Here is a 25,717-nt window from a genome sequence, read left to right as displayed (position 1 = left end):
CACACACATGCTCACTGTCTCTCTAAAAAAATAATAATGTAAAAAAGTTACATGTAAAAAAATGTAACTTTCATATTAGTAAAGGGAAAAAAGCAAGTGAGAAAACTGAAAAACAATTTAAAAGGAGGAAAGAAAAAAGAAAAAAAAAAATGATAGAAAAATCAGAATGGTGGGGAGGATTCCCAGCTAAGATGGTAGAAATAAATTCAAAACATTAGTGATTGCAAATAAAATCTAATACTGCATTATGGTGAATATTGTAATCAAACTACTAATACGGAGGGACTTCCTAAAACCAATAACAAGGCATCTAATATTTTTTTTTTTTTAACGTTTATTTATTTTTGGGACAGAGAGAGACAGAGCATGAACGGGGGAGGGGCAGAGAGAGAGGGAGACACAGAATCGGAAACAGGCTCCAGGCTCTGAGCCATCAGCCCAGAGCCCGACGCGGGGCTCGAACTCACGGACCGCGAGATCGTGACCTGGCTGAAGTCGGACGCTTAACCGACTGCGCCACCCAGGCGCCCCAAGGCATCTAATATTTTTAAACCAATACATAATATATGTCACTATTGTTACTTAACACTGACCCAGAATCTTAGCCAATGCAGTCAGATAAGGAGAAAAAGAACTAGGATTAGAAGGGGAGAAACAGAACTTTACATATTGACAGAATATTTTAACTGTCTACTTAGGAAATTCGAAAGACTCCATAGCAAATAGATTATATGGAAGCAGCCAGACCATTATAGTAACACAGTAATGCAGGTGTGAGATGATGAGAACTTTGTTTAGGAAGTTGGCAGTGAAAATGGAAAGATGTGTATGAATCTGAAAGACATTTAGGAAGGAAAGGTAGAAACTCAAATGCAGACTATGTGGGAAGAAACAAAAAATAAGTTGTCAGGAAAATCTTAATCTTTTTTTGACTTGTGCAGCATGCTGGATCGTAGATCAGTGTGACGAGGGACATCATGACTTTGGTTCTGGATATGTTAACTTTGACTTGCCTTTGAGATATGAAAGAGGAGGACAGCAGGTAAATGGACACACGGATGTGGAACTCAGCGAAAGGTCAGGCTGCATTTCCGGATAGCAGAAATCTGCAGAGCAGGGGGAGCTAAAGCACTGGATTTGAATTCATTCACCTAGGAAGAGGGAGCTGAGTAAAAGAAGGAACAGGCCAATCTTTACGACTTCCAAAGAGTCTGAGAAGTATGAGGAATATGAAAAGAGTTCTGTGTTATAGATGCAAAGATAAAAAAGTGTTTTGGAAGAGATAGGTCAGCAGTAATAAAATACTCGGGCTCATGCTATTTGGGATATCCTTAATTGTTGACATAATAGCATTATCATCTGTGGCTTATTCACAAAATATATTTGATTACGGTCAAGCTCTTCATTGTTTATCGCCCCTAGGGTACTCAAGACCAGTGGCTCTTCTCTCCTCCTAGAATACCCATCTGATAGAAACTCAGGACGTGATGATTAATGATATGACTTAGCCCAGCAAATTGTGATTTGGAAGAACATCCTTCTGAGAAGAAGTTCACCTGTGCATGAGTATGAGTCTCTACAGAGCACACTCTGATGGTCAAACTGAATGACTTTGACATTAGCCGCTACTTTGGGTAATATGGGTCTTTACATTATCTCTAATACATTAACAGAGAATTGAGAAGTGACTACAATCATATATTTAAAAAAAAACACTGTCCAAAATTTCAAACCAAAAATTCATGGTGGCTGAAACGTATATGGCTTCAAAAAATTGTAAATGTTGTGATCATAAGACAATGATGCTTAGCAAAGTTGAGAGAGTGCAGGAGAAACCAAAGGGACTCTGCAGTGATTTGAGGAGCACAGGCCATGTCTGTTCCTAATCTAATTAGAGAGTGGGCAGTTCCTATCACGTGTGTCTTACAGGAGGCAACCAAAGAGGCTAGTGGGAATATGAAACACACATTTTAAATTTTAAATACAGAATTACTATAATCCAAAACACAAGTGCCTTGCAGGACAATGTACACTCTTTTTGAACTCAGAGCCCTTCACTTCTGTCAGGGCCTGTGTAATTAACACAGGAATTAATGAATCTATCACTTCCCACTGAGCTGCTCAATGTAGGTACCACTAATCGGTCACAGCTCCCTGTGCAGCTACTACCTCTAAATGCAGCCTCAGTGTCCTCCTCAACACAAGTCCAGGCAGCCACCACCAATCCATCCTTGTGACGTGTGACACCAGCCCTCCTCACCATGTAAGTGTCAGCACACTACCTGGCATGCCAGAATTTTCAGTGAAATGCTTGCAGAATGTCTGGGCTACACACTGGCAATAAACCCTGCATATGGCAAGCTCTCCTGCTCTCTCCCAGTCCACCTTCCTGCTATTCTCCCCTTTGCTCACTAGCCACACTAGTCTTCTTTAACTTTCTCGGAAACTTCAAGCTCTTTCTTATTCAAGAATACATGCTCAGACTTTCCCTCCATAAAGGACTCTTCCTTTTATCCCTTGCATGGCTGGTTCATTAGCCTCCTTCACAGGTCAGTTGGAATTTCACTTCTTCAACACTGTGAGGTAATCCCAACATTAGACAAAGAAACTAAGGCACAGAGACTGTCATTTGCCCAAGGTCACGTAGATAATTAGTTACCGGGATTCTTCACCATTACATTATACCACATGTCTTAACTACTCGCTTATTTCCCTCATTGGTGTTTAATATGGTTTGCAATTAGTTGGTGTATTTCCTTACTTTTTATTTTATCTCCCTCAGTACTAGATGAGGGCAGAATGAGGGGTGAACTACATCTGTCTTCTTCACTGCAGTGTCCTAGCATAAAACTTGGCCAAATAGTAAGACTCAAAAATATTTATTGAATCAATCAATGAACTGGACTGAACTGAATGAGCTGCATTAGCAGAGTAGATCTGAGTGACAGAGGCTAGTTTGGAGACTTGAAGGACGGGCGACCATCCGGGCCTCATAACAAAGTCCTTTTTTAATTTTCCATCCACCCCAAAGACACAATTAGCAGCAAGCCCAACAACTGAGAAATATATTATTTCCTATTAAGGAAACAAATTCCACTTTGAGGTGACACTGCCTCGGGTGCATTTGAAGTAGATCACCAAGTGTGCCCAGCCACCCTGATTCGGTTCACCATCCCTGACAATGACGTCAGCTTGAATCTCACCCCTCTGGCGAACCAGACCTTTTATTATCTTTCATGTTCATATTTAGTTACAGGGGATTTGCAAACACATTTCCTAAATCTACATATTTATTCAGTAAATTGATCTCTCACCCAAGTCATTCTCTGAGGAACTGTCAGCCGCAGCATTTGACAGGAACAGCCATTTTTTGCACGAAGGCAAGGATTCTGCCAGCAAGCTAGGCTTCTAGATGTCTAAGGAGGAGTTAACAAGAAAAGGAAATACTGCTTCAACCTGGACGAATGAATATCTTGTGTCATCCATGGCTTTTCCCTTAACTATCTACAGCACAGATAGTCTTGTTCTGCAAAATTAAGCCATTTAAAGGGACAATGAAAGCAGACAGGCCCAGTGTTTTACACTTTGCTGTGAGCCAAGTAAGAGATCGGCACCCAATAGAAGCGGTTTACTCAGCCTCTGAAGGATCGGCAGGGAGAAGCCAGTCCAGCATTACACCCGGGCAAAGGACAATCCACAGTGTAGGTAATTCACATGAAGATGATGGGAAATCGACAACACCTCAAAGCCCTGATCCCTCTGCCTCTTTAGGGCCTCCAACTGGATATTAGGAAAGATGCGACGCTCTGGGGAAGGGCTGGCTAATTCACCGAAGACCTCCTCACTGAAAAATATCTTGCCTCTGATCAGTTTTCGGTCCCCATGACTTTGCTATAGCATGTGAATATTGCTGATGCTGCCTCCTTGAAATGCTCTCTTTCCTGACTCCTGGAATGCCAGTCTTCCTGTTTCCCTTCCTATGTCCCTGATCAGCCTTCCCTGGAAGGACTGGCCCCTCCTCCATCCCTTCAACCTGCTAATCTCCTGGGTTTCATCCTGAATTTTATAGCATTGCTCACCTTGTGCTATAGCTTCAAATACCTCTTTGGATCAATTTCTACCACAACTATATTTCTATTCTTCACTCTCCTGAACTCCAGATTTGTATCTAACTGCCTGCTGTACATTTCTATCGGGCTATGCCAATAAACACCTCAAAATGTATCAAAATACACCATTTTCCACCAGAACTTCTCCTACCCTGTATTCATCATGCTGATGAGCAATGTCTAATCAAATAGGCCATAAAGTTCAACCACAGATAAGCTGATCTGGCCCTTTCCTGCAACTCCACTCCCACACACATTCAGTAAGTGTTGGCAACTCTGTCATTCACACACCCGTATCTTCTTCCTCCCCTTCTCCAGCCCCACTGTGACTGCCTTAGCTCAAGTCTTCTTGCCTGGATCCCTGCAACCCCTTCATGATTAACCTCCTGACATCCCTCCTCTACACCACCTTCCACACACTCACCTTTCTTCCTCAGTGATCTTTCTAAAAGGTGAATCTAAATCACGTAAGTCCCCTGCTTTAGAGCTTCAGTGGCTCCCACTGCCAAAAGCAGGGGTTTCTAAACTGCATGATGAGAAACCAATTAAAGCGTGATTCTCAACAGATGCTTATTTATTCATGAATTATAACCAAGTGTTATTCTAAGTCAACTGTTCTTAAAGTTTAATTTCTCCCTCTTGGAACAAAATAAAGAAATGTTCATCTTTCTACCTGATCCCAGCAGATGAGTCTGTGCACCCACTGGGGTGCTCACTCTGTGCTCTGAAGATGGAGGGCAGCATTAATGATGATTGTTCCTGGGGGATGACATTAGATGACTCCATCTGGCATTCAAGGTGTCCCCAGTCGAGCTACCTGTCCAGATGCAGCATCCCCACTCTTCCACCAGCACAGCTTTGCCACCAGCCACTCTTCCCCACAAACGTGCTGTCCATGGCCACAGCACAGCACAAAGAACCTAGGATTCCATGTCATATCCTTCCCTGCCGACGTCAAGCTGTGTGACCTAGAGTCCCTTTCTATATCTTTCCGGGCCTCAAGCTCCTCTTCTGTGAAATAAACATCATAATATCTATCCTTTGCAGGGTTGCTGTGAATAGTAAGTGAGGCAGAGTAAAAAGTGACACAGGGCCAAGCACAGAGGAGAAGCTTCATAAGTGGTATCCTGAAGGTAACAGGAACAATTAGAAGTTCTGTTCCACATGCCATTCCCTCTACTTGGGACTCGTGATTCTTATCCCCAGACCCGCCATGGGCTAATTTCTTGAATACCTTTCAATGTTTAGTTTAAAGTGTCACCTCCTCTGAGAATTACTGATCCTCCAGAGGTGGGGTTTGTCATTTAAACCCGTCTGCACCCTGAGCCTTAGTTGCCTCATACCGTTGACCACTGCTCATGCCAGGGAGCTGGGATTTGCTTGCTGGGATGCATATCACTCATGCCCACTGGGCTGCTGCTACTTAAGGAAGCCTCTCTTATTAATTTCAGAGTCCCCAGCACTTAAAGTGCCTAGCACATAACAGGTGCTCAGTGAATGTGGGCTAATATTTTTATATGCAAAGGAAAAAGAGGGCTGTTTAAGATGCACGCATATGCACAATTTCATGTTACAATGACGGCTACTTACTTCATGGTTTACAAAGTGCTTCCCCGTGTTTGTAATAAACAGGCTGTTAGCTCCCCCTCAGCACTGTAGCCACTCACAAAATAGATAATAAATTAAAGAGAAGTAACTGTTTGACAATATCCCTTTGATGACAGTTTTCTCTTCCACTCTGATCTGATGCCAAGTTAATGTTATCATAAAATAATTCCATTAACTGCAATTGTGCAGTTTACTGAACCATTACTGTCATCAAAAAGTTAAATTATATTCAAAACCGAAAACAGAGGCTTACATAGGAATAAATGGCATCAACATGCAAATAAATTATATGCAGGAGAAACAGGAATAGCAATGTGATGGGCACTCCAGCCCAGGCTCGGCATAAACAGATGATTACATTTAAATATTTATTCATACATGAACAATGAAAACAAATCACACTGGCAAGTGCCTTCGAGTTAAATTCGTATTTGTTTAAAAAGGCAGAGGCTTATGTATTCCCTCTGACTACAGGCTACATTGAGCATGCCTGAGCTTTATTTAGACAGTCTTACCGCCTAACATATGCATGACCAGGAGGGTGAACTAGTGTATAATATTTACATAAGAAGAAACTGAACTAGTGGGAAGGCGAGGCAGGGACGTGAGAGGGAAGATGCACAGAATAAAGCAAGATGCAAAATAAAAAGCAAAAGAGAGCATCAGAAAACATCTGATCACCTGATGCTGAAGGCAAGCAGAGAACGGGCAATGATGTCTGGCCCTGGATGAGTTGAGCCAGACTGAGGGTGTCCACTGGAGGTAAGCACCATGCTCCTTTGACGCCTATGCTGATGGAGTGGATGCTCCAGTGCAGGCGACTGGCACTGTGCACACCGTGGCCATCCTTCCTGGCTCCCAGATGAAGGGCTGGGGAGTAGGAACACTCCCGAGATCTTACGGCTCCTATCAGGACGTTGAGTACATTTCTCTTTCCCTGTCTAGTGACTCCTTCAAGGAGTGTGAGCTTACCTGGCCTGGCCCTATGTCAGCTTTTCTTTCTTCATTCCTTGAGAGGATATGAAGGTAAAGTCATGGTTGCCTGGACAGCTTTGCCACAACAGCAAGGAATCCTTTCCTGACAACTTCTGCTCCAAGTCATTTTTTCCCTACTGAAATCCTACCATATTTAGGGATGACAGCACCTAAACTTGAGCATCCTCATGCCTCTCCACAGCCCTGATGATGATACCCAGCAAGTCCCCCCTTCCAGGAGCAGCTGTCGTCACTCAGGACAGCTCCCCATCCTGGCCAACCATACTTTACACTTGCATGGCCCCCAACAAAGTTCTGGTTCTTAAATTTGCTTAATTAGATGAAGTAGAATGTGAAGCCTTACTCTGCTAATTCTTAGCTGTGTGACCTTTTTAAGTTTGAATCAAAACCTCAGATTCCTTATCTATGAAAGGGGGACAGAAAAGGCATCCCATCTCACAGTGAACGAGTGTCAGTACCTGCCATGTGCTGTTCTCAGCGCTTTGACAGTATGAACTAGTCAAAGACGGGAGCTTGGGAGCTGCCATTCTAGCAGGGAGATGGCAGTAAACAAAAGCATACTTAATTACTGTACAGTCCGTTAACATGTGATTAGCTCTATGGGGAGGGGGAAAAAGACTACAAACAGAGTGACAGGGAGGGGAATCCAAAGTGCTGGGGCAGGAGTTGCAGTTTTCAATAGAGTAGGGAAAGAGACATGTGAGTGAGGATGTGAGAAAGGAGAGGGAGTGAGCGAGCAGATATCAGGGGGAGGTGTCCAGGCCCTGAGTCAGGAGCCTGGGCCACAGCAAAAAGGCCTGTGTGGCTGGCACAGAGTGAGTGAAGAGAAGGAGGAGATGAAGTGGGGAGATGAGGTTCTCCATAGGATTTTTGCAAAGACTAATGGAGGGAACAAGTGAAATGCGCTTAGCAGGTAATAATAACCGTGGCTGCTTGCTATGCGACAGGCACTGTGCTGAATGCCTGACATCCATTAACTTATTTAGCCTGCACCACAACCCTGCGAGGGTTTGTACATACATGCAAGGACACTGAGCTTTAGGCAGATGAAATAATCTGCCTACAGTCATAAACATCACTAAATGGTAGCAGCAGGATTCCAATGCGGAATTCAAACCCAAGTAGCTAGCTCCAGAGTCTATGCCTTTAACTTGAACTAAGTGCCTCTCCTAAGCAAAGGGGGTTGGGAGGAGGGAGGGGAGGAGGGATGTAGAGATGCAAGAGCATCCCAGGAGACTGGGAGCATACAGAGAGGGAGGAGAAAGCAAGAAGTGAATAAGTAGATCCTGAAGGGGAGCAGGAGGCATGAAACAAAAGCAAAGACAGGCAGTGCAAACAGGAAGCAGAGAGCTGGGTACATGGCTGCTAGGGCCCACAGGGCTTGACCACACACACAGCAGACATAAGCAGGGGCCAGCCAATGGGCTAGCAACAGACCAAGGTGAATTCACAGGGCCATAAAAGTCCTACATTGTGATCCTCAAAAAGCAGACACCTGGGAGAGAGATCCCTTCCTCCTTAAAAACAAACAAACAAACAAACAAACAAACAAACAAAAACAGCAAGACAGCTTTAGGATAGCATGAACAGTAAGCCAAACTCTGAGCATGGATCAAGACACCATTTCTTAACTTAAATCTGAGTTTTTGAAATAAACACTCCTGCTGTCTTGCCCTGGTAAAAACATGGTAACAGGTAACGTTTGTTACATTTGTGAAATGAAGTACTGGATGCTACATGGAGAAATTTGTACATGTAATCTCACTTCATCCTCAAAACACTAAGAGCTGGTTTATCCCCATTTATGGACAAGGAAACTGAGGCTCAGAGAGGGTAGGTCACTCACTAAGCTGGGTGCAGGGACAAACATATGACTCCCTCCCAGGTCTGTCTCGTGGGAACACTGGCCATCACTGAGCCAACATTGACCAGTACAACATGAACATAATCATTAGCCCACATTGCCCCCTGAACTCTAGCCTATGGCAGCATTACGATTTGGAAGGAACACAGGTAAGTGGGAACAAATCCCTCTGTAGTGCCACGCTCTGGGTTTTCTCTGTCTTAGAGAGTCATCCTTACAGAAACACCACAGCCTTACTTACTTCTATGTGCCTGGCCAGCAGGAACGGAAGCTATTCAGTGCCCATTATGTGATTCAGGGAAGCACAGGCTACTTTGGACTCTGAGTAATTCCACAGCTCAGAAATCTTGGGGATCAGCTCAGCTGGTTGTCTGAGCTTCAGGATAAAAGGCACTGCGAGGAATTTTATGAAGAAGCTCAACGCCTAGAAGATAATCACTTCCACTCTTTCTGAATGTTTCTCACTATGCTCTGTGTCTCCCAGAAGCTCAGTCATTCCAGAAAAGCCTAATGGATATTGGTCATATTGATGGCTACTGAGCATATTTTGGACACATTTCCCACGATTTAGGAGTTTCCCATATTTTCAAGCCTGCCTCCCTCTAGCAAAAACTTGAACCTGCTCTGCCAGCTTCCACTGCAACTATGGCACAGGTATATGCCCAGACACCTGCCCCAGACTTTGGCTCAGGAGCCAGTGACATAAGGAGAGAGGACAGGAAAATCACATTATTTGGCTATGTGATAGAAATAAATAATCCTTAAAAAATCCAATCTTTTTCAACAACTTCTCTTCCTCCCTTACCCAACTGCATCCTGCATATTGATACAGGATAATTCCTAGCCCTTGCAAACATTCGTGTGCAGTATGTGCAAAGAAAAATGGCAAGGGAATAGCTAATGGGAGCTAGATTAGCTGAAATTATGCACATGAGACAAAAAGACAAAGAATAACAGGAAAAAGAAACACAATATCAGACACAATAAGTCCCCGAAGCAATAATTATATTATGATTTCTCACCAGCTGGTTTAGAAATTTCAAACCTTCTATTTTCTAGTTTCCTAAGTAAAATGCCCTCCTAGTTTGGGGAAATACCTCCATCACTTCCCAATGTCCTTGACGCCACCCTAGAGAGGAAACCATTGATAAAGATTCTAAAATGAACAAGACACAGGAAAGCTACCTTCCCTCACCATGAGGCCCTAGAACTTCTTTGCAGGTCAGCCTACACTTTGTTCATGAGAAAGGATTCAAGATTAGGCCTGGATTATCTTAGAGACATCTCTTCTAACCAAATGCATTGTCTTAGCCCTCAAAAAGAATCTTGTGCAATAGGCATTTGATCAGTATCAATGATGTTCTATATGCTATGCTGAATTAACAGAGCACCTCACTCCTTAAGAAGCCAAAAGTCACTGGGGTGCCTGGGTGGCTCAGTTGGTTGAGCATCTGACTTTGGCTCAGATGATGATCTCAAGGCTCATGAGTTCGAGCCCCAAGTCAGGCTCTGTGTTGACAGCTCAGAGCCTAAAGTCTGCTTCGGATTCTGTGTCCCTCTCTCTCTCTTCCCCTCCCTCACTCATGCTCTCTCTCTCTCTCTCTCTCTCTCTTTCTCTCAAGAATAAATAAAACATAAAAAAAAAAAATTAAAAAAAAAAGAAGCCCAAAGTCACTTACACTTCCAGCAGCACTGAAGAAGGAAAAGGACTTCCTAAAGAAGAAATAAGTGTCTCAAATACACAACTAACCTTACACCTAAAGAAGCTAGAAAAAGTAGAGCAAATAAAGGCCAAAACCAGCAGAATAAGTGAAATAATAAAGATTAGAGCAAAAATCAATGATATCAAAATTAAAAAAAAAAACATTAGAACAGATCAACAAAAATTAGAGCTGATTCTTTGAAAGAATTAACAAAATTGATAAACCCCCTAGCCAGATTTATCAAAAGAAGAAGAAGAAGAAGAAGAAGAAGAAGAAGAAGAAGAAGAAGAAAAGAAGAAAAGAAAAAAGAAAGAAAAAAAGGAAAGGACCAAAATAAATAGAGTCACAAATGAAAGAGGGAAAATCACAACCAACACTGCAAAAATACAAACAATAATAAGAGAATATTATGAGCAAATTGCCAACAAATTGGGCAATCTGGAAGAAATGGATGTTCCTAGAAACATAAAAACTACCAAAACTGAAATATGAAGAAATAGAAAATTTGAACAGACCCATAACCAGTAAAGAAATTCAATCAGTAATCAAAGATCTCCCAACAAACATGAATCTAGGGCCAATGGCTTCCCATAGGAATTCTACCAAACATTTAAAGAAGAGTTAATACTAATTCTTCTCAAACTGTTCCAAAAAACAGAAATGGAAGGAAAACTTCCAAACTCATTCCATGAGGTTAGCATTACCTTGATTCCAAAACCAGACAAAGACCCTACTAAAGAGGAGAATTACAGACTAATTTCCTTGATGAACATGGATGCAAAAATTTTTAACAAGATACTAGCAAGTCTAATTCAATAGCACATTAAAAAAAATTATTCACCGTGATCAAGGGGTATTTATTTCTGGGCTTCATGGCTGGTTCAATATTCACTAATCAACCAATGTGATACATCACATTAATTTAAAAAAAAAAGGATAAGAACCACATGATCCTCTCAAGAGATGTAGAAAAAGCATTTGACAAAACACAGTATCCTTCTTTGGTAAAAACCTCCAAGAAAGTAGAGATAGAAGGTACATACCTCAACATAATAAAGGCCATATATGAAAGACCCACAGCTAATATCATCCTCAATGCGGAAAAACTGAGAGCTTTCCCCCTACCGTCAGGAACACAACAGGGATGTCCACTCTCACCATTGTTGTTCAACAGAGTACTGGAAGTCCTACCCTCAGCAATCAGACAACAAAAAGAAATAAAAGGCATCCAAATTGGCAAGGAAGAGGTCAAACTTTAACTCTTTACAGATGAAATGATACTCTATGTGGAAACCTGAAACACTTCACCAAAAAAATGCTAGAACTGATACATAATTTCAGCTAAGTCACAGGATATAAAAATCAACATACAGAAATCAGTTGCATTTCTATACACTAATAATGAAGCTGCTGAAAGAGAAATCAAGAAATTGGTCCCATTTACAATTGCACCAAAAACCATAAGATATCTAGGAATAAACCTAACCAAAGAGGATAAAGATCTGTACACTGAAAACTATAGTAAGCTTATGAAAGAAATTGAAGAAGACACAAGAAATGGAAAAACAAACATTCCATGCTCATGGATTGGAAGGACAAATATTGTTAAAATGTCGATACTACCCAAAGCAATCTACACATTCAATGTAATCCTTATCAAAATAACACCACATTCTTCACAGAGCTAGAACAAAAAATTATAAAATTTGTATGGAACCAGAAAAGACCCCAAATAGCCAAAGTAATGTTGGAAAAAATACCAAAGCTGGAAGCATCGCAATCCCGGACTTCAAGCTTTATTACAAAGCTGTAATCATCAAGACATATGATACTGGCACAAAAACAGACACATAGATCAATGGAACAGAATAGAGAACCCACAAGTGGACCCACAAATATATGGCCGACTAATCTTCAACAAAGCAGGAAAGAATATCCAATGGAATAAAGACAGTCTCTCCAGCAAATGGTGTTGGGAAATCTGGACAGCAACATGCAAAGAATGCAACTGGACCACTTTCTTACATCACATACAAAATAAACTCAAAATGATTAAAGACCCAAATGTAACTCAGGAAACCATCAAAATCCTAAAGAAGAAAACAGGCAGCAATCTCTTTGACATCAGCTGTAGCAACTTCTTACTAGACATGTCTCCAGAGACAAAGAAAACAAAAGAAAAAATGAACTGTTGGGACATCATCAATATAAAAATCTTCTTCACAGCAAAGTAAACAATCAACAAAACTCTAGGCAGCCTATGAAATGGGAGAAGATATTTGCAAATGACATATCAGATAAAGGGTTAGTATCCAAATTCTATAGAGAACTAATCAAACTCAACACCCAAAAAACAAATAATCCAGTGAAGAAATGGGCAGAAGACACGAATACACATTTTTCCAAAGAAGACATCCAGATGGCTAACAGACACATGAAAAGACTCTCAACATCACTCATAATCAGGGAAATACAAATTAAAACCACCATGAGATACCACCTCACACCTGTCAGAATAGCTAAAATTAACAACTCAGGAAATAACAGATGTTGGTGAGGATGTAGAGAAAAGGGAACCCTTTTGCACTATTGGTGGGAATGTAAACTGGTACAGCCACTCTGGAAAACAGTATGGAGTTTCCTCAAAAAACTAAAAATAGAGCTACCCTATGAACCAACAATTGTATTACTAGGTATTTATCCAAAGGATACAAAAATGCTGATTCGAAGGGGCACATGTAACCCAATGTTTATAGCAGCACTATCAGTAAGAGCCAAATTATGGAACAAGCCCAAATGTCCATGGACTGATGAACAGATAAAGAAGATATGGAAGGGGCGCCTAGGTGGCGCAGTCGGTTAAGCGTCCGACTTCAGCCAGGTCATGATCTCGCGGTCCGTGAGTTCGAGCCCCGCGTTGGGCTCTGGGCTGATGGCTCAGAGCCTGGAGCCTGTTTCCGATTCTGTGTCTCCCTCTCTCTCTGCCCCTCCCCCATTCATGCTCTGTCTCTCTCTGTCCCAAAAATAAATAAACGTTAAAAAAAAAATTAAAAAAAAAAAAAAAAGAAGATATGGAAAACTACTCAGCCATCAAAAAGAATGAAATCTTGCCATTTGCAACAACGTGGATGGAACTAGAATGTATTATGCTAAACAAAATAAGTCAGTCAAAGAAAGACAAATATCATATGATTTCACTCATATGTGTAATTTAAGAAACACAATAGATGAACATAGGGGAAGGGAAGGAAAAATAAGAAAAACAGAGGGAGGAAAACTATAAGAGACTCTTAAATACAGAGAACCAATTGACGATTGCTGGAGGGGAGTTGGGTGATGGGCATCAAGGAGGGCACTTGTTGGGATGAGCAATGGGTATTACATGTCAGTGATGAATCACTAAATTCTAATCCTGAAATTGTTACTACACTATATGTTAACTAACTTGGATTTAAATTATAAATAAATAAATAAATAAATAAATAAATAAATAAATAAATAAAATGTAAAATTTGCATCAATTCTAAAAGGGAAAAATGTAGACTTGAAAAAGAATCTTAAAAAAAGAAGAATGCACATGACATATGTTTTGTGACATGGTACAAGACAGTCATCTCTTTCTATTCTCACCTGAAATCTCAAAGAATGTTTCAGGACAATCGAAATGATTCACATTTCAGGTGCCTTGTTGAGTATGAAACTTTTGTAGCCCATCAATTGTCATGATCAAAATGATGACAACAGACTTCTACTGTCTTTTGGGAAGCCATCTCTCCAATTAAACAAGTCTATACAATAAGTGGGTGACCCGACCCATGGCTCCAGAGGTACACATGAGACCACAAACACATAATCTGCATATTCATTTCCTTGGTCATACTGTTTCCTTAGCACATGATCAAAGATAGTCCTTGGCACAGGATTTTACTGGAACAACAAAGAGCTTACAGTTGTTTAAATTAAACTACGAACCTGAGGCTTCCAGTGGCTTTAACATTTAAAAACTTGCCTCAGAAGGTAACCAACAAAAGGAAAGCAGAGGCAAGATCTAGAGAGACAGGGACTATCCTGATGGCATTCAGTATCTTGATCCAGCCATACCTGAGGCCAACTGCCCTCTGGGTTTTTAAAAAATGTGAAATAAAATAAAGTCCTACTCTTCCTAAATCAGTTTAAGTTGAATGTTCTTCATCTGCACTGATGAGAATCCAGACAATACATTCCACGTATGTTTTTTCTTACCTCCCATCACACACAACCAACCTGATCGTACACACAAGCACAACCAATCCCCTGCCTAGCTTTACCTTCCTTATAGCCAGGATGAATATAAACCATTCTTTTGCAGGTTGCATTTGAATGCCTCCATCTCTGAAGCCCTTCAAAAGAGCAGCTAACCTCTGTAACACTGTTCATCAAACATCAAATCTCTTAGGTGTTCTAACATGTCAGCTCAATTGTTGGCTACTAGGATCTCAAGGACAGATAGATCAACTGCAAATAACAGCTCATCTGTCATGCACAACTTGCTAGAGCCAAATAACTGTCAAACTCCCCAAGTTCTGCTCTCTCCACTCCCGGTACCTCTATCATTGAGGATTCCTGGAAAGTTTTCACCATATCTCAAATCAAATGAAAAATTATAGATGAAATACAGAAGAGCCTCAAATCACAAATCAAGTCCATTGGATGAAACATAACTCTATAACATGTGAAGATTTATATTTTTCCCCGAATGAGCTTAGAGGGAACAATTATAACCTATTCATAACTCTCTGTGTTGGATTTTTAAGTTGTTTTTGATCAATGGCTGGTTGTAATTTTATAAAAGAATCTCTCCGATGACACAAACACTGTTGTATCCCAGAGGAACTGCAGAACTAATCAATCACTCTTACATAACAAGCACTCACTGTGAAAATAATGTCCTCGACCGAACAATGAACTTGAACACATATTCCAAAGCTTTCAGAGTTCGTAGGATCGGCTCACATTGCTCCCCTCTGCTGGAGGTATCCAAGTAAGTCTTCAGCACCGTCATCAATTTCCTGAATAAGGGATTATATTTTGAAAATACATCTCTTTCTAACTCACAGCATGGTGATTAGTTTGCTCAGTAAATTATAAAGCATTCAATCAAAGGTTAAAGGTGGTGGTACAGCTAAGCTTACTCACTCGTTTACAGCCATAAAAATAACTCTGCTTAAAATATATGTATTTAATACAGGGAGTAAATTAGTATTTCCTGCCCATAAAAAGCCAGCAAAGGAAAAACTAGTGAGGCAAAAAATCTTTTGACTGGGAAAGCTAGTCATAATCAGGATATGAGTGGAAATAATGGTGGTGATAATGTTCTTTTCAGCATTTGCTTCCTATAAAATAAACTTCTGGTATTATCATGGAATTCCCTTACTGAGAAACTTTCCATGTTTCTTCATTACCAGCGAAGCAGACTTCAAACTATTTGGCCTAAACTTCAAGGCCCTTTGGAAAACTGATCTCTCCCAACCTCTCCAGCATCACCTCCTATCTGTAACCATCAGTTCCCTGTGTCCAAGCTATAATGGGCTACTTGGATGTGCACTTTCTCTTCTCTAGCCTCTGAATCCCAGTGTCTACCTCAAGTCCTGCTCAATAAATGCTGGCTGACCGACTGAATGAATGAATGCTTTCATGTACTGCTACCACAATAAAATATTCATTCTAACCTATGGGTTTGCACATTTTTATTTAATTCAAATAATCCATCATGGACTGGGTCTTATCAGAAAGGGAGAACTCACACAGCCTGATACAAAAGGAAAATACTCAAGATCCTTGTGCCCTGGGCATCCTGGCAGGGCAAGCAGGAGATGGACAAGAAACTCCCATATGTACAGTAACTTACTTGTAAGCCAAGGTGGCACTGAAATGCTGTTGAATGTAAGCCTCCAGAACAGTGTTGAAGTGCTGGAATTTCCGGTCAGCAATGAGTCCGATTATGTAGATCTGAAGAAGATTCAAGGAATCAGGGTTTGGGGTTAGACCCAAGGCAGGAAGCCATAGTCACATGGCATAATTAAATCTCCAGCAAAATTATTTTGCCCAGGAATTAACTCACTAATATATTGTTAGTCCTTTTCATTACGGTAGTATCTCTCCTAAAAGGCATTTCATGAAGTGTGTTACAGGGTGTTATAGGATAAAAGGGCTTCATGGCCAGGTAAGTTTGACAGATTTCAGGATATCATTGTTAGACTGTCGTCTTCCCTTCAGGGTTTTTTGGAGTCTTTAACATATCTACATGCATCGTGAATCTCTGAGAGGGTCATACAATGTCTAGCACTTCTTACAGGTTACCTTTCCAGAAGCCCTCTGGGAAGCACTGGATTAAGTCACAGTTGTTTCCAAGTAACCTCTTTAAAATGTAAATGTCACTGACACAAGCAGTTAATGCACTAAGACTTCATTGGTCACTGATACCCTAGTGTGGACATGACACTAAGAAAACATGAGTTGGGACACAGAGGAAGAACAGATCATTTGGGAAGATGTTAGAGGAAGGACTGGGATTGTGTGCTACCATAAAATGTTCTGGGTGGGCAGGAGGATGTAATGATGCTGGGAATTTGGAAACTATGAGAAAGAAGAAGGTAGGAAACATTTTGGGTGCTTCATAACCTGGCCAAAACAAGCTCCCGGCATTCATGGAAAGCTGAAGCCATTATTCATGGCATCTAGCTTCATGTACTTGCAACCAGTACTAATATGACATCAACATTTAAAATTCCCCTTTAACTCATCCTACCATGCTTTCAAATGAACTAGAAACAAACACAAACTCCCCAAATCCTCAGCCGCTCATTCATTGCTCTAATTGCCAAAAGTTACAGTGCCTCCAAAAAAATTCATGAAAGGGCCACAGGGGACACAAGTTCTCAGTGTTCTCACAGTGAGACACACACTAATGTCTAATGTCACTAAACACCGGTCCCTTCTTTCTTACCAATGCATCGAAGACGAGGATGTCGTACTCATTACTTTGAGAATGCTCCATCATGATATTGAAGAGGGCATCCAGAGTATCCTGGAGAAACTGGACAAAGTAATGAAGGTCACATTAGAAGAGTGAAGAAATTCCACTCCTCAGTGTATCCCTAAGGGAATGAGAGTACACATCCAAGATGTGCTGCCTTCAAAAGGTCCAGGGAGCTTTCTTCACAAGAGCCAGAACTTGCAGCAACCCAATTGCCAATCAACAGCATGAATGAATATATGACAGTGTTTTAATAATACAGAATACTCCATAGTAATAAAAAAGAGCAAACTACTTCTACATTCAACAACAAGGATAACCCTCATGAGAACTGTGTAGAGTATGATAAGTCAGACACAACAATGTACAATATTCATTACTCTATTTTTATGAAATTCAAGAACAGGCAAAAAAAATCTATGATGGCAGTCAGTATAAGGAGGTTGAGAAGGAGTAAGAGAGAGTCTACTTCAATGCCAAAAATGTTCTGTATCTTGATCTAGACGGTGTGTATATCAGTATGTACGTGTGTAAAAATACAGTGAACTGTACCCTTAGGGTGTGTATATACTTTAATAACATTTTTTTAGAAAAATAAAAATATAATGCAAAGGTAGAGACAATGTAATTCCCTCCTCGATGCTTCTCCAAGCAGTCCAAACATGATAGACCTTATGAAAGGATGTCTGGAGAATTTTCCTTCTACTGCTGAATCAGGTAGGTGGATCAATGGTGCACATTTTAAAGCACTGATCTGAAAATTCTACCTTTGCTTCTCCATGTATGGAAAATTAACTAAAATCTGATACTCTTCCTTCCTAGGAAATGAGTCAATATTTCCCATAGTCCCTGAAAACACAGAGCTACCAAATACAGATGTTTAATCTCAGAGTTTCTAGCTGACCAAATTCCTGAGGAAACAAGATCACCAAGACCTGTGGGAAATATTTGTCCCAATTTATAGAATTGAAGAGAAGGTTGCTTCATTAGATCTGTACCTCAGACACTATATTCTCCAACACCATGTGGACACAACAACACATCTGACATGTGTATTATTTCCTGCTTGTTTCACTTAAAATGTGAGCCCTGATGTCTTTCTCTTTCATGTATGATGCATAATACTCTGTAAGCAACAGGAACTAAGAATACTTTTTATTTCTAACACTAACAGTAGGTAGTACTAAAAGATCACACTTTTTAGCAATTTATACCAACAAAAATAATGAATAGTTACTATTTATTCAACTCTGTATGATTTACGTGTTTAGTAGAACATTGTGTAAGAGACGACACTAAGTAATTTTTAAATATTATTGCCTTGAATGCTCACGACAACCCTGCAAAATATGTCACATCCGTATTATCACATAAAGTTGGCGAGTGGTTGAGCTGAGATCTACACCCAGGCTGATCTCCTTCCAGAAACTAAACACAACCATAGTTTTTTACCACTCAACATGTTTTCAGCATCATTGAACCAAATCAGCCTCTGGATTTCCCAGTAAAGGTTTCTCATGGCAATCTGAGACGTTATGTCCCACTGTTAGAGAAAAAGTCCGATCTTTCTCAACACTTCATTTGCCCCCAGAAGCCACCCATGATTTAAATCTCTGTCACTGGTGGATGAATACAAACAAAACGAAGCCCCACTGACCTTTACCACCTCCTCTCCATCGACAATCTTCAATTTTTCTAAGTTTTCCTGTAGCAGCTGAGGCTTCATACGCCACTTAAGCAAACCCAGCAAGCCCACTGAAATAGAGTCCAGATAAGCTGAATTACTATTACTAGACTAAACTGTTCATTCAGCATCTTCCTGGACTTACACACATACACACGCACTACATATACACAACTCTTGATGGTTTCATTACCATTCTGGGTGAGCTTTGTGGAACACACCAGGGTGGAAATGGAGAATACATCCCGGGAGCTGACAGAGAGCCCCCCAACACTGCTGGAGCTTCGACTCAAGGTGGCCCCCTTGTTTTCCACATGGTGTCGATAAGAAGGAAGTGTCAGGTAAGCACTGGCATCCTCCATCTTCTTACTCTCCCCCTGGGAAAAACACCTTGGTTATTTCCCCAAGCCGTGGGTACATGCCCAATGCCACACAGAGTTTGAAGGTGCAGAGGATCAGAATTTAAAAAATCATCAGAGAAGCAGTAAATATCAGCTGGTATGGCAGGGCTATCTTTCCACAAACCAGGCAAGAACCCAAAGTTACATTAATGGAAAAAAGACTGACCAACCATTTGAAGGCTCTGTGGACTTCATTAACAGTACAAAGGGAATTTGAAGATTCCCCTGGCAGTTCATTGTGATTCCGCCTACATTCCTTGAGATCTTAACACATGCCCATGAGCAAGACAAGGAATCAGGTTAAAGGAGAAATTAACAGCAAAGGCACCAGAATCTGAAAGTCCTGGGATCTAGACCCTATTCTACTACTCACAAGTCTGTGTCATCTTGAACACATTGTTTGGATGTGTCTCATTTTTCTCGTGATTAAACCGACGATTAATCATATTACCTACTTCCTAGAAATTTTGAGCAGACTAAATGGGAATAATTCATATAGAGCTCTTAACAGAATTGATAGACACCTAAGTCCCTTGGAATGTGGAAATGAATGATTAGAGGTAGGCATTATAGGAGTTAATGTTTATGGATCCCTTACTCTGTACTGGATACTGCACTAAGTACTAAGTATGCACTAAGTATGCTTTAGTTCATTCCATTTAAACCTCACAATTGCTACTGGCACTGTTGTATACATTGCTATCACCCTCGGTTTACAGATAAGAAAAGGGAGACTTAAGGAAGATAAGTAAATAGAAAACTGACTACAACTGGGCCCCTGCCTCCAGTGAGTTCACAATATGTTGGGGAAGAATGGCTTTCAAGCCAAGAACTACCTTGATGTGTCATAAATGAGAAGACAGCAGCTGTGCAGAAGAAGGGAGGTGTGGGTTTCCAGAAAAGCCAGAGAGACTCAGAGAAGAGTACCTTATAATGAAGCCTTGATGAGGCTATGCTTGCCATGGAGACCATAGGCAAAAGGATGTTTTCAGCCCCCAAGGTTGAAAAAGCCAAGGACAAGAGTTGGATCCCTGTGCCTGTCCTGTTTCACAACCACATGCTTTGTCTCCAGTTAGGTGCTAGCATAGGCATCCTGCTGCCATAAGAGGGGTTGCAGGAAAGCATGTGAGTGAGATCAAGGCAAACCTCCCCACTTCTTGAAAATAGTCCAAGTCTCATGATGTAAAATAATGACAGCCGATATCTATACACCCTTTTATACACAGCCCTTCCACATGGGTCATCTCACTGGTTAGTCATAAATATTACCATCACACTTAAGAAAAAAGAAAACTGACACTCAGGGAGACATGTGAGATGATTCCAGATTTAGTCAGGGGCAGGATCAGGATCCCAGCATCTGATATGTTGCCATTAGCAATAGTGAGGCATCTCTCAAGTGTTTCTTGCTGGTCTTTAATATATCCCACAGGGCTCTTTACAGTCAATAGCCTATTCTGTATGTAACAATAACCTTTTCCACATATTCAATGTTCCATGTACCCATCACAGTTGTGTTTACAGGAGCGGTCTCATATGATACTCACAATTATTCACTGAGGGCTCATAGAGAGGGAAACAGAGGCAGAGAAGTTAAGATTTTGCACAAGGCCACATGGCTGGTAAACCCTGGTGTGTGTGATTCTGTGGTCCCTGCTGTTAACCACTAAGCAATCCTGCCATCTTCCCTTGGATTCCTGGACCCTACTCACTGCAGAGTTAATCCAACTCATGGTACCTTTAGGACGACCAAGTCATGGCACCCATCTTGCAGAGTGGTCCCATCTTCCTTCATCAACTTCACATAGGACATGGCAAAGTTCTTTTCTCCTTTATCTTTAGCTGGAAATAGCATTGTGAGGTCAGGAAAGAAAATGACACATGGGTCACCCAGTTATCTCATTTCTCTCTCCTTAGAGGAGCTTCAGAGATGCCACTTGGTCAGGTACTCACATTCCAGGGATGACCGATGTCGAAACATGAATCTCAGATGGATTCTCTGCATGTCTTCAATAGGGACAGCCACCTTGGTAGGCAGAAACCAGAATTCAGGAGACAATGAGTTAAACAGCTTTTCCCACTCCAGCACCCCCACCCCCCGCAAAAGGCAGCCTGACCATTTAACTGAGAGAGCTGCATGCTGATTTATTATCCATCCATCAAGCCTGATGAACTGTAAATAAATTACATAAGAACTAGCTATGAAGAGAAAATAAAGTACCAAATGTAATCCATTTGGCAAATTGCATTCCTAGCCAATGAAAAGAGGTTCGTAAATTATAGTGGGTTAAAATGAATCTCCCCAAATTGATATAAAAGTCACATAACTTTAGCACAGGATTTGATGCACTGCACACTGCACAATGCACATTTTCCTTACACACTCCAGGAGTTCTGGCAATTGCAGCAGGGCTTAGCAAATTAACAATGGTCATTACAGGGTATGCCTGAGGACTCTTGTTTATGAAAATTCATAAAAATGCTTAAATCCAACAATATTTTGGAAAACCCTAGGGCTCATTCCCATCCTTGGCTGGACAGATACCCAGATGTTTTTACCTTTGAAGCCACTGAGCCAAATCACCCACTCCTTGGTCACCCATTTCACTGCCCAGAGGGTGGTCTATTGAACCCTTGATTAATACGTATCAGGCCTGGCCATGGACTGGCCACCTCCCAACACCTCACAGTTCTCTCCATAACTTGCAATTCAAGCCAAAGCAAAGTTTAGCTACCTGTGAGGAAGCCACTTTGATTTTTTAAAGGGACAAGTTTACACTGTAGAGATGACTATTAAAAGCCAAACCGATGTATACTTTGGGACACTTTCTGCTCCAGAAAATGAAATTTGAGCCTGAAGAGATCCATCATTTGTAATTTCAGACAGAAGAAAGGGATTTTTCTGAGAACCTCATGAACGACTGCAGTCCAATTCATTCTTTTGCTGCGAATTTAATGGCTACTCCAAGCTATGGTCATGTGATATGCTGGCCATGTTAATGTAAGGCAGAGGCCCTGCAACTCAAAAAGCTTATGGTTCACATGGGGAGATGCATATTTTAACAACCATATGACAAGGGCTAGCAAAGGGAAATAACTAGTGTACAAGAGAACACAGAAAAGAGAAAAACAACTTGGTTCATCCAATAGCTTTCTGACCCTGAAGTTGGGTAGGTCATTTTGAAGAGAGTGAATTTGGGGAGACCCACTGAGGAAAACAGGAATATAAGTGACAGGGCAAGAACCACTGAGCTCTGGGTAGCTATCTCAGAAAAGGAAGTTAAACGAACATCTTGGGTTTGGGTTCAGAGAACAGGGCAAATAAAGACTGCTACTAATTATAAGGTAGAGATATTCAAGCTTCCCTGTTCACTGAATTAATTCCAAACTCTTCTTCCAATGCATGATATTCCCTTCCACTTAGTGTGACAATCTGGTAGTGTGAGTATTTGTGATTAATGCCACTTTTGTCTGAGACATATTCCCAAGAGAATATCTTTCAGGCATCAAGTGGTCTTTTATAGCCTCACATTTGCTTGCAAGCTCTGTCGCTCCTCACTGCTGAGTAGAGTGACATAACTTGGTAGGCTAGACACTGTCCACAAGAAGAACATATGACAATTCTCTAGTGGCTGGTCCTGGGTCAGTGAAGGGTGATCAAGAGAAGCAGGTTGCTCATGCTTTGGGCCACCATTTTTACTCCCTGACACACCACTGGGGTATTGCTTCAGGTCTTAGGGAGGTGTCTCAGAGCCCCTAAATACATGTGTGCTATCATTATTATTATTATTATTATTATTATTATTATTATCATTATTACCTTGACTGTTTCATTCCACCGTGGCTGTTTGACTTGATAGTACACAACGGACCGATATTCATTCATGGGCTTGTCCCCAGCTCCTACACAAATTGCATTCTGATCCAAGAGGGAAAAAAAGAGAAAAAAAAAAAAACACTATAGAACTGCCATTTTCTGTGCTTGGGCAATTTTGGTTCCAAGGCCAACAATGGCCTTAGGGCCTTGGAAAACCCTCCCTTCACCAACCCTTCTGCCAGGTACCCTTCTAAATTACAGATTTATACATGAACATCCCTGGCCCCAGGAGTGACAGCTGCTTAACTACAGAAATTCTATTACTTGCATTCTGGAAACCATTGGAGCACACCAGGCGCTGACGTGACTGACTTATTGTAAATGGTAACCAGCCTTGGAGTTACTGCATGCTGCCAGTCTTATTAATCCTATTTGTTTCTTAAATCTGAATGTGCACAAAGTTTACAACAGGCTCAGATCAGTCAAGCAGCAGCTCATTCTGATGTATTTCTGATGCTAACACAGAAGCTGGGCGATGGGAGGGAGCATGGGTTGCAGACAGATACAGGGGCAGAGGGAGCCCCACAGTCACGGAGCATCTTCTAGTATCAGGCCCATGCCAAGCACTGGGAAATGGGCATTAGTCAGATATTCAACCTGACATGAGAGTTCACAGTTTTGCAGAAAGATCTTTAGATAAGCAGACAAATCACTAAATGCAATGTAATGGCAGACATATGTATTTATTACAGTGGAGCACAGAGAAGAGACACTTAAGTGTAGCCTGAGGATTCAGGGAAGATTTCTTGGAGGTGATGACAGTTGAGAATCTTGAAGAAAGATTCCAAGTTGGCTCTGAGCAGAAATGTGGGAAAGACATTCCAAACAGAGAATGAGCACAGAGCAAGTATACTTTATAGGATATTTAGCGTTTGCCATAAAAATCACATTCAGAGTAATAAGGAAGATCTGCTAATAGAGTGTGCTAGCACCTTAATTCTATCTCTTTGTATTAATTCTAGCTGTCTGGCCCCAAAACAAGATTTTAGCTAGGGTCACCCAGAAAGGGTCTAAATGTTTTATACCAGACCAACAGAATTTTATTTACTTCTAGTCTCCAGAGATGTAGGGACAAAAGGATTGATTTTAGAGCGCCAGGCTCCCTAACTGCAAAACTGTGTGTCTCTGGGCATTTTTAGGATGACAGACTCCTTGCCTCTTACAGATTCCATCCAATTCACCAATGGATCCTTGAAATCCCCTCTACCACCACCACCAGGCTAAATGATCCAAACTGGCCACACGCAAGCACTTTGGTACCCCCAACAAGAGAAGCTAACTTGTGGGAAGTAGAATCCTGCTTGTGGGAAGTAGAATCTCTCCCTGGAATTCTCCCTCTTTACTTCCAAGCTGTAGGGCAACAATGATTGAGGGTACTTGCAATCCAACTGAATCCATTTCAAAATAAGGATATAGCATCCTTTCAGAACTTACCTCTAAGAACAAACAAACAACAAAAAAACCCAAGAATAACCAGTGAACTAAAAATGAAGAAAGACAACTCTCTTGGTTTTCAATGGAATGAATGGAATGAGGGCTTACAGAAATTTTTGAGGCACTGATCTATAAACATACTTTCAAAGTTTTTCTAACCATTTAGAGAGTGCTTTTTGTCCAGCATTATGCTGAACGCTTCATACATACTACCTCACTTAATCCAATCTTCATAACCACCTCAGATGATCACTGCTATTATCCGCATTTCAACACTGAGTAAACTGAGGCCCTGAGAGGTTAAGTCACTTGCCCAGAAAGGTAGCAGAGCTAGCACACATCTCGACCCACTAACTCTCTGTCCAGTGTTCCTTCCATAACAACCTTCCAGCCTCCCATGATTTATATCTAGTGACATTTATGGGCTTAGAGTTTCTGTAGTTGCAGTGAATCCCATGTAGCTTATAAAATCTGAAACTCGTATATATCTCTGGTGAAAGTAAAATTGTTGTATGGCGAGCAACTGAATTCCACAAAACTATCTTGATGGTGAAAACTTTTGATGGCCTAAGGCTGTAGAAAAAAGTTTCAGTACTACTCTGAGAAAGGCCTAAGACCCTCACTCTCAACCCTTCCGAGATAAAACTGAATGTTTCCACGTGTCGAGAATCATGACCAGGGACTGAGCCTGGTTTTAGAGAAAATATAGATTTGTAAATGTCTCAAGTAAGCCTGTTCAATAATTTTCCCCATTGCCCACCCCCATGGTACCCGTTTAGCAGTAAGAACTCCTAGTAGGTTTCAGGTTACTTGAAGGCAATCTGCATAGGAATCAGGAAGCCTGGGGGCTTTAATGCTGAGTTAGTCTTGGCAGACACACTTCAGCAGGAGGAAAAATCAGGCTCCTCACACACGCCCTGTCTACCTGATAGTAATCACCTGAGGAACAAATGACACCATGGATGCAAACGCACTTTGAGAACGAGAGTGCTCTACACCAACAGAGCCACATGCCAGGAAGATGCC

At 41.2% G+C, this 25,717-nt stretch overlaps 1 protein-coding gene across 1 annotated transcript in view; it reads right to left on the bottom strand.

Moving 5' to 3' along the window:
* DOCK2 (dedicator of cytokinesis 2) overlaps positions 1–25,717 on the bottom strand; it is a 418,455-nt gene that overhangs the window by 323,534 nt on the left and 69,204 nt on the right. Inside the window, exons 15-22 of the mRNA XM_086712812.1 lie at positions 23,201–23,299; positions 21,334–21,406; positions 21,119–21,222; positions 19,173–19,356; positions 18,953–19,050; positions 17,266–17,355; positions 16,168–16,268; positions 15,194–15,328 (exon numbers count right to left, since the gene is read on the bottom strand). Of these exons, the coding sequence (XP_086568938.1) occupies positions 15,194–15,328; positions 16,168–16,268; positions 17,266–17,355; positions 18,953–19,050; positions 19,173–19,356; positions 21,119–21,222; positions 21,334–21,406; positions 23,201–23,299 (884 nt within the window). The remainder of the gene's footprint in view (positions 1–15,193; positions 15,329–16,167; positions 16,269–17,265; positions 17,356–18,952; positions 19,051–19,172; positions 19,357–21,118; positions 21,223–21,333; positions 21,407–23,200; positions 23,300–25,717) is intronic.

The sequence above is a fragment of the Puma concolor genome, chromosome A1, assembly GCF_028749965.1.
Source record: "Puma concolor isolate L17-30 chromosome A1, mPumCon1.1.hap2, whole genome shotgun sequence".
Lineage (NCBI taxonomy): Eukaryota > Metazoa > Chordata > Mammalia > Carnivora > Felidae > Puma > Puma concolor.
This window is presented reverse-complemented; position numbering and strand designations above follow the sequence as displayed.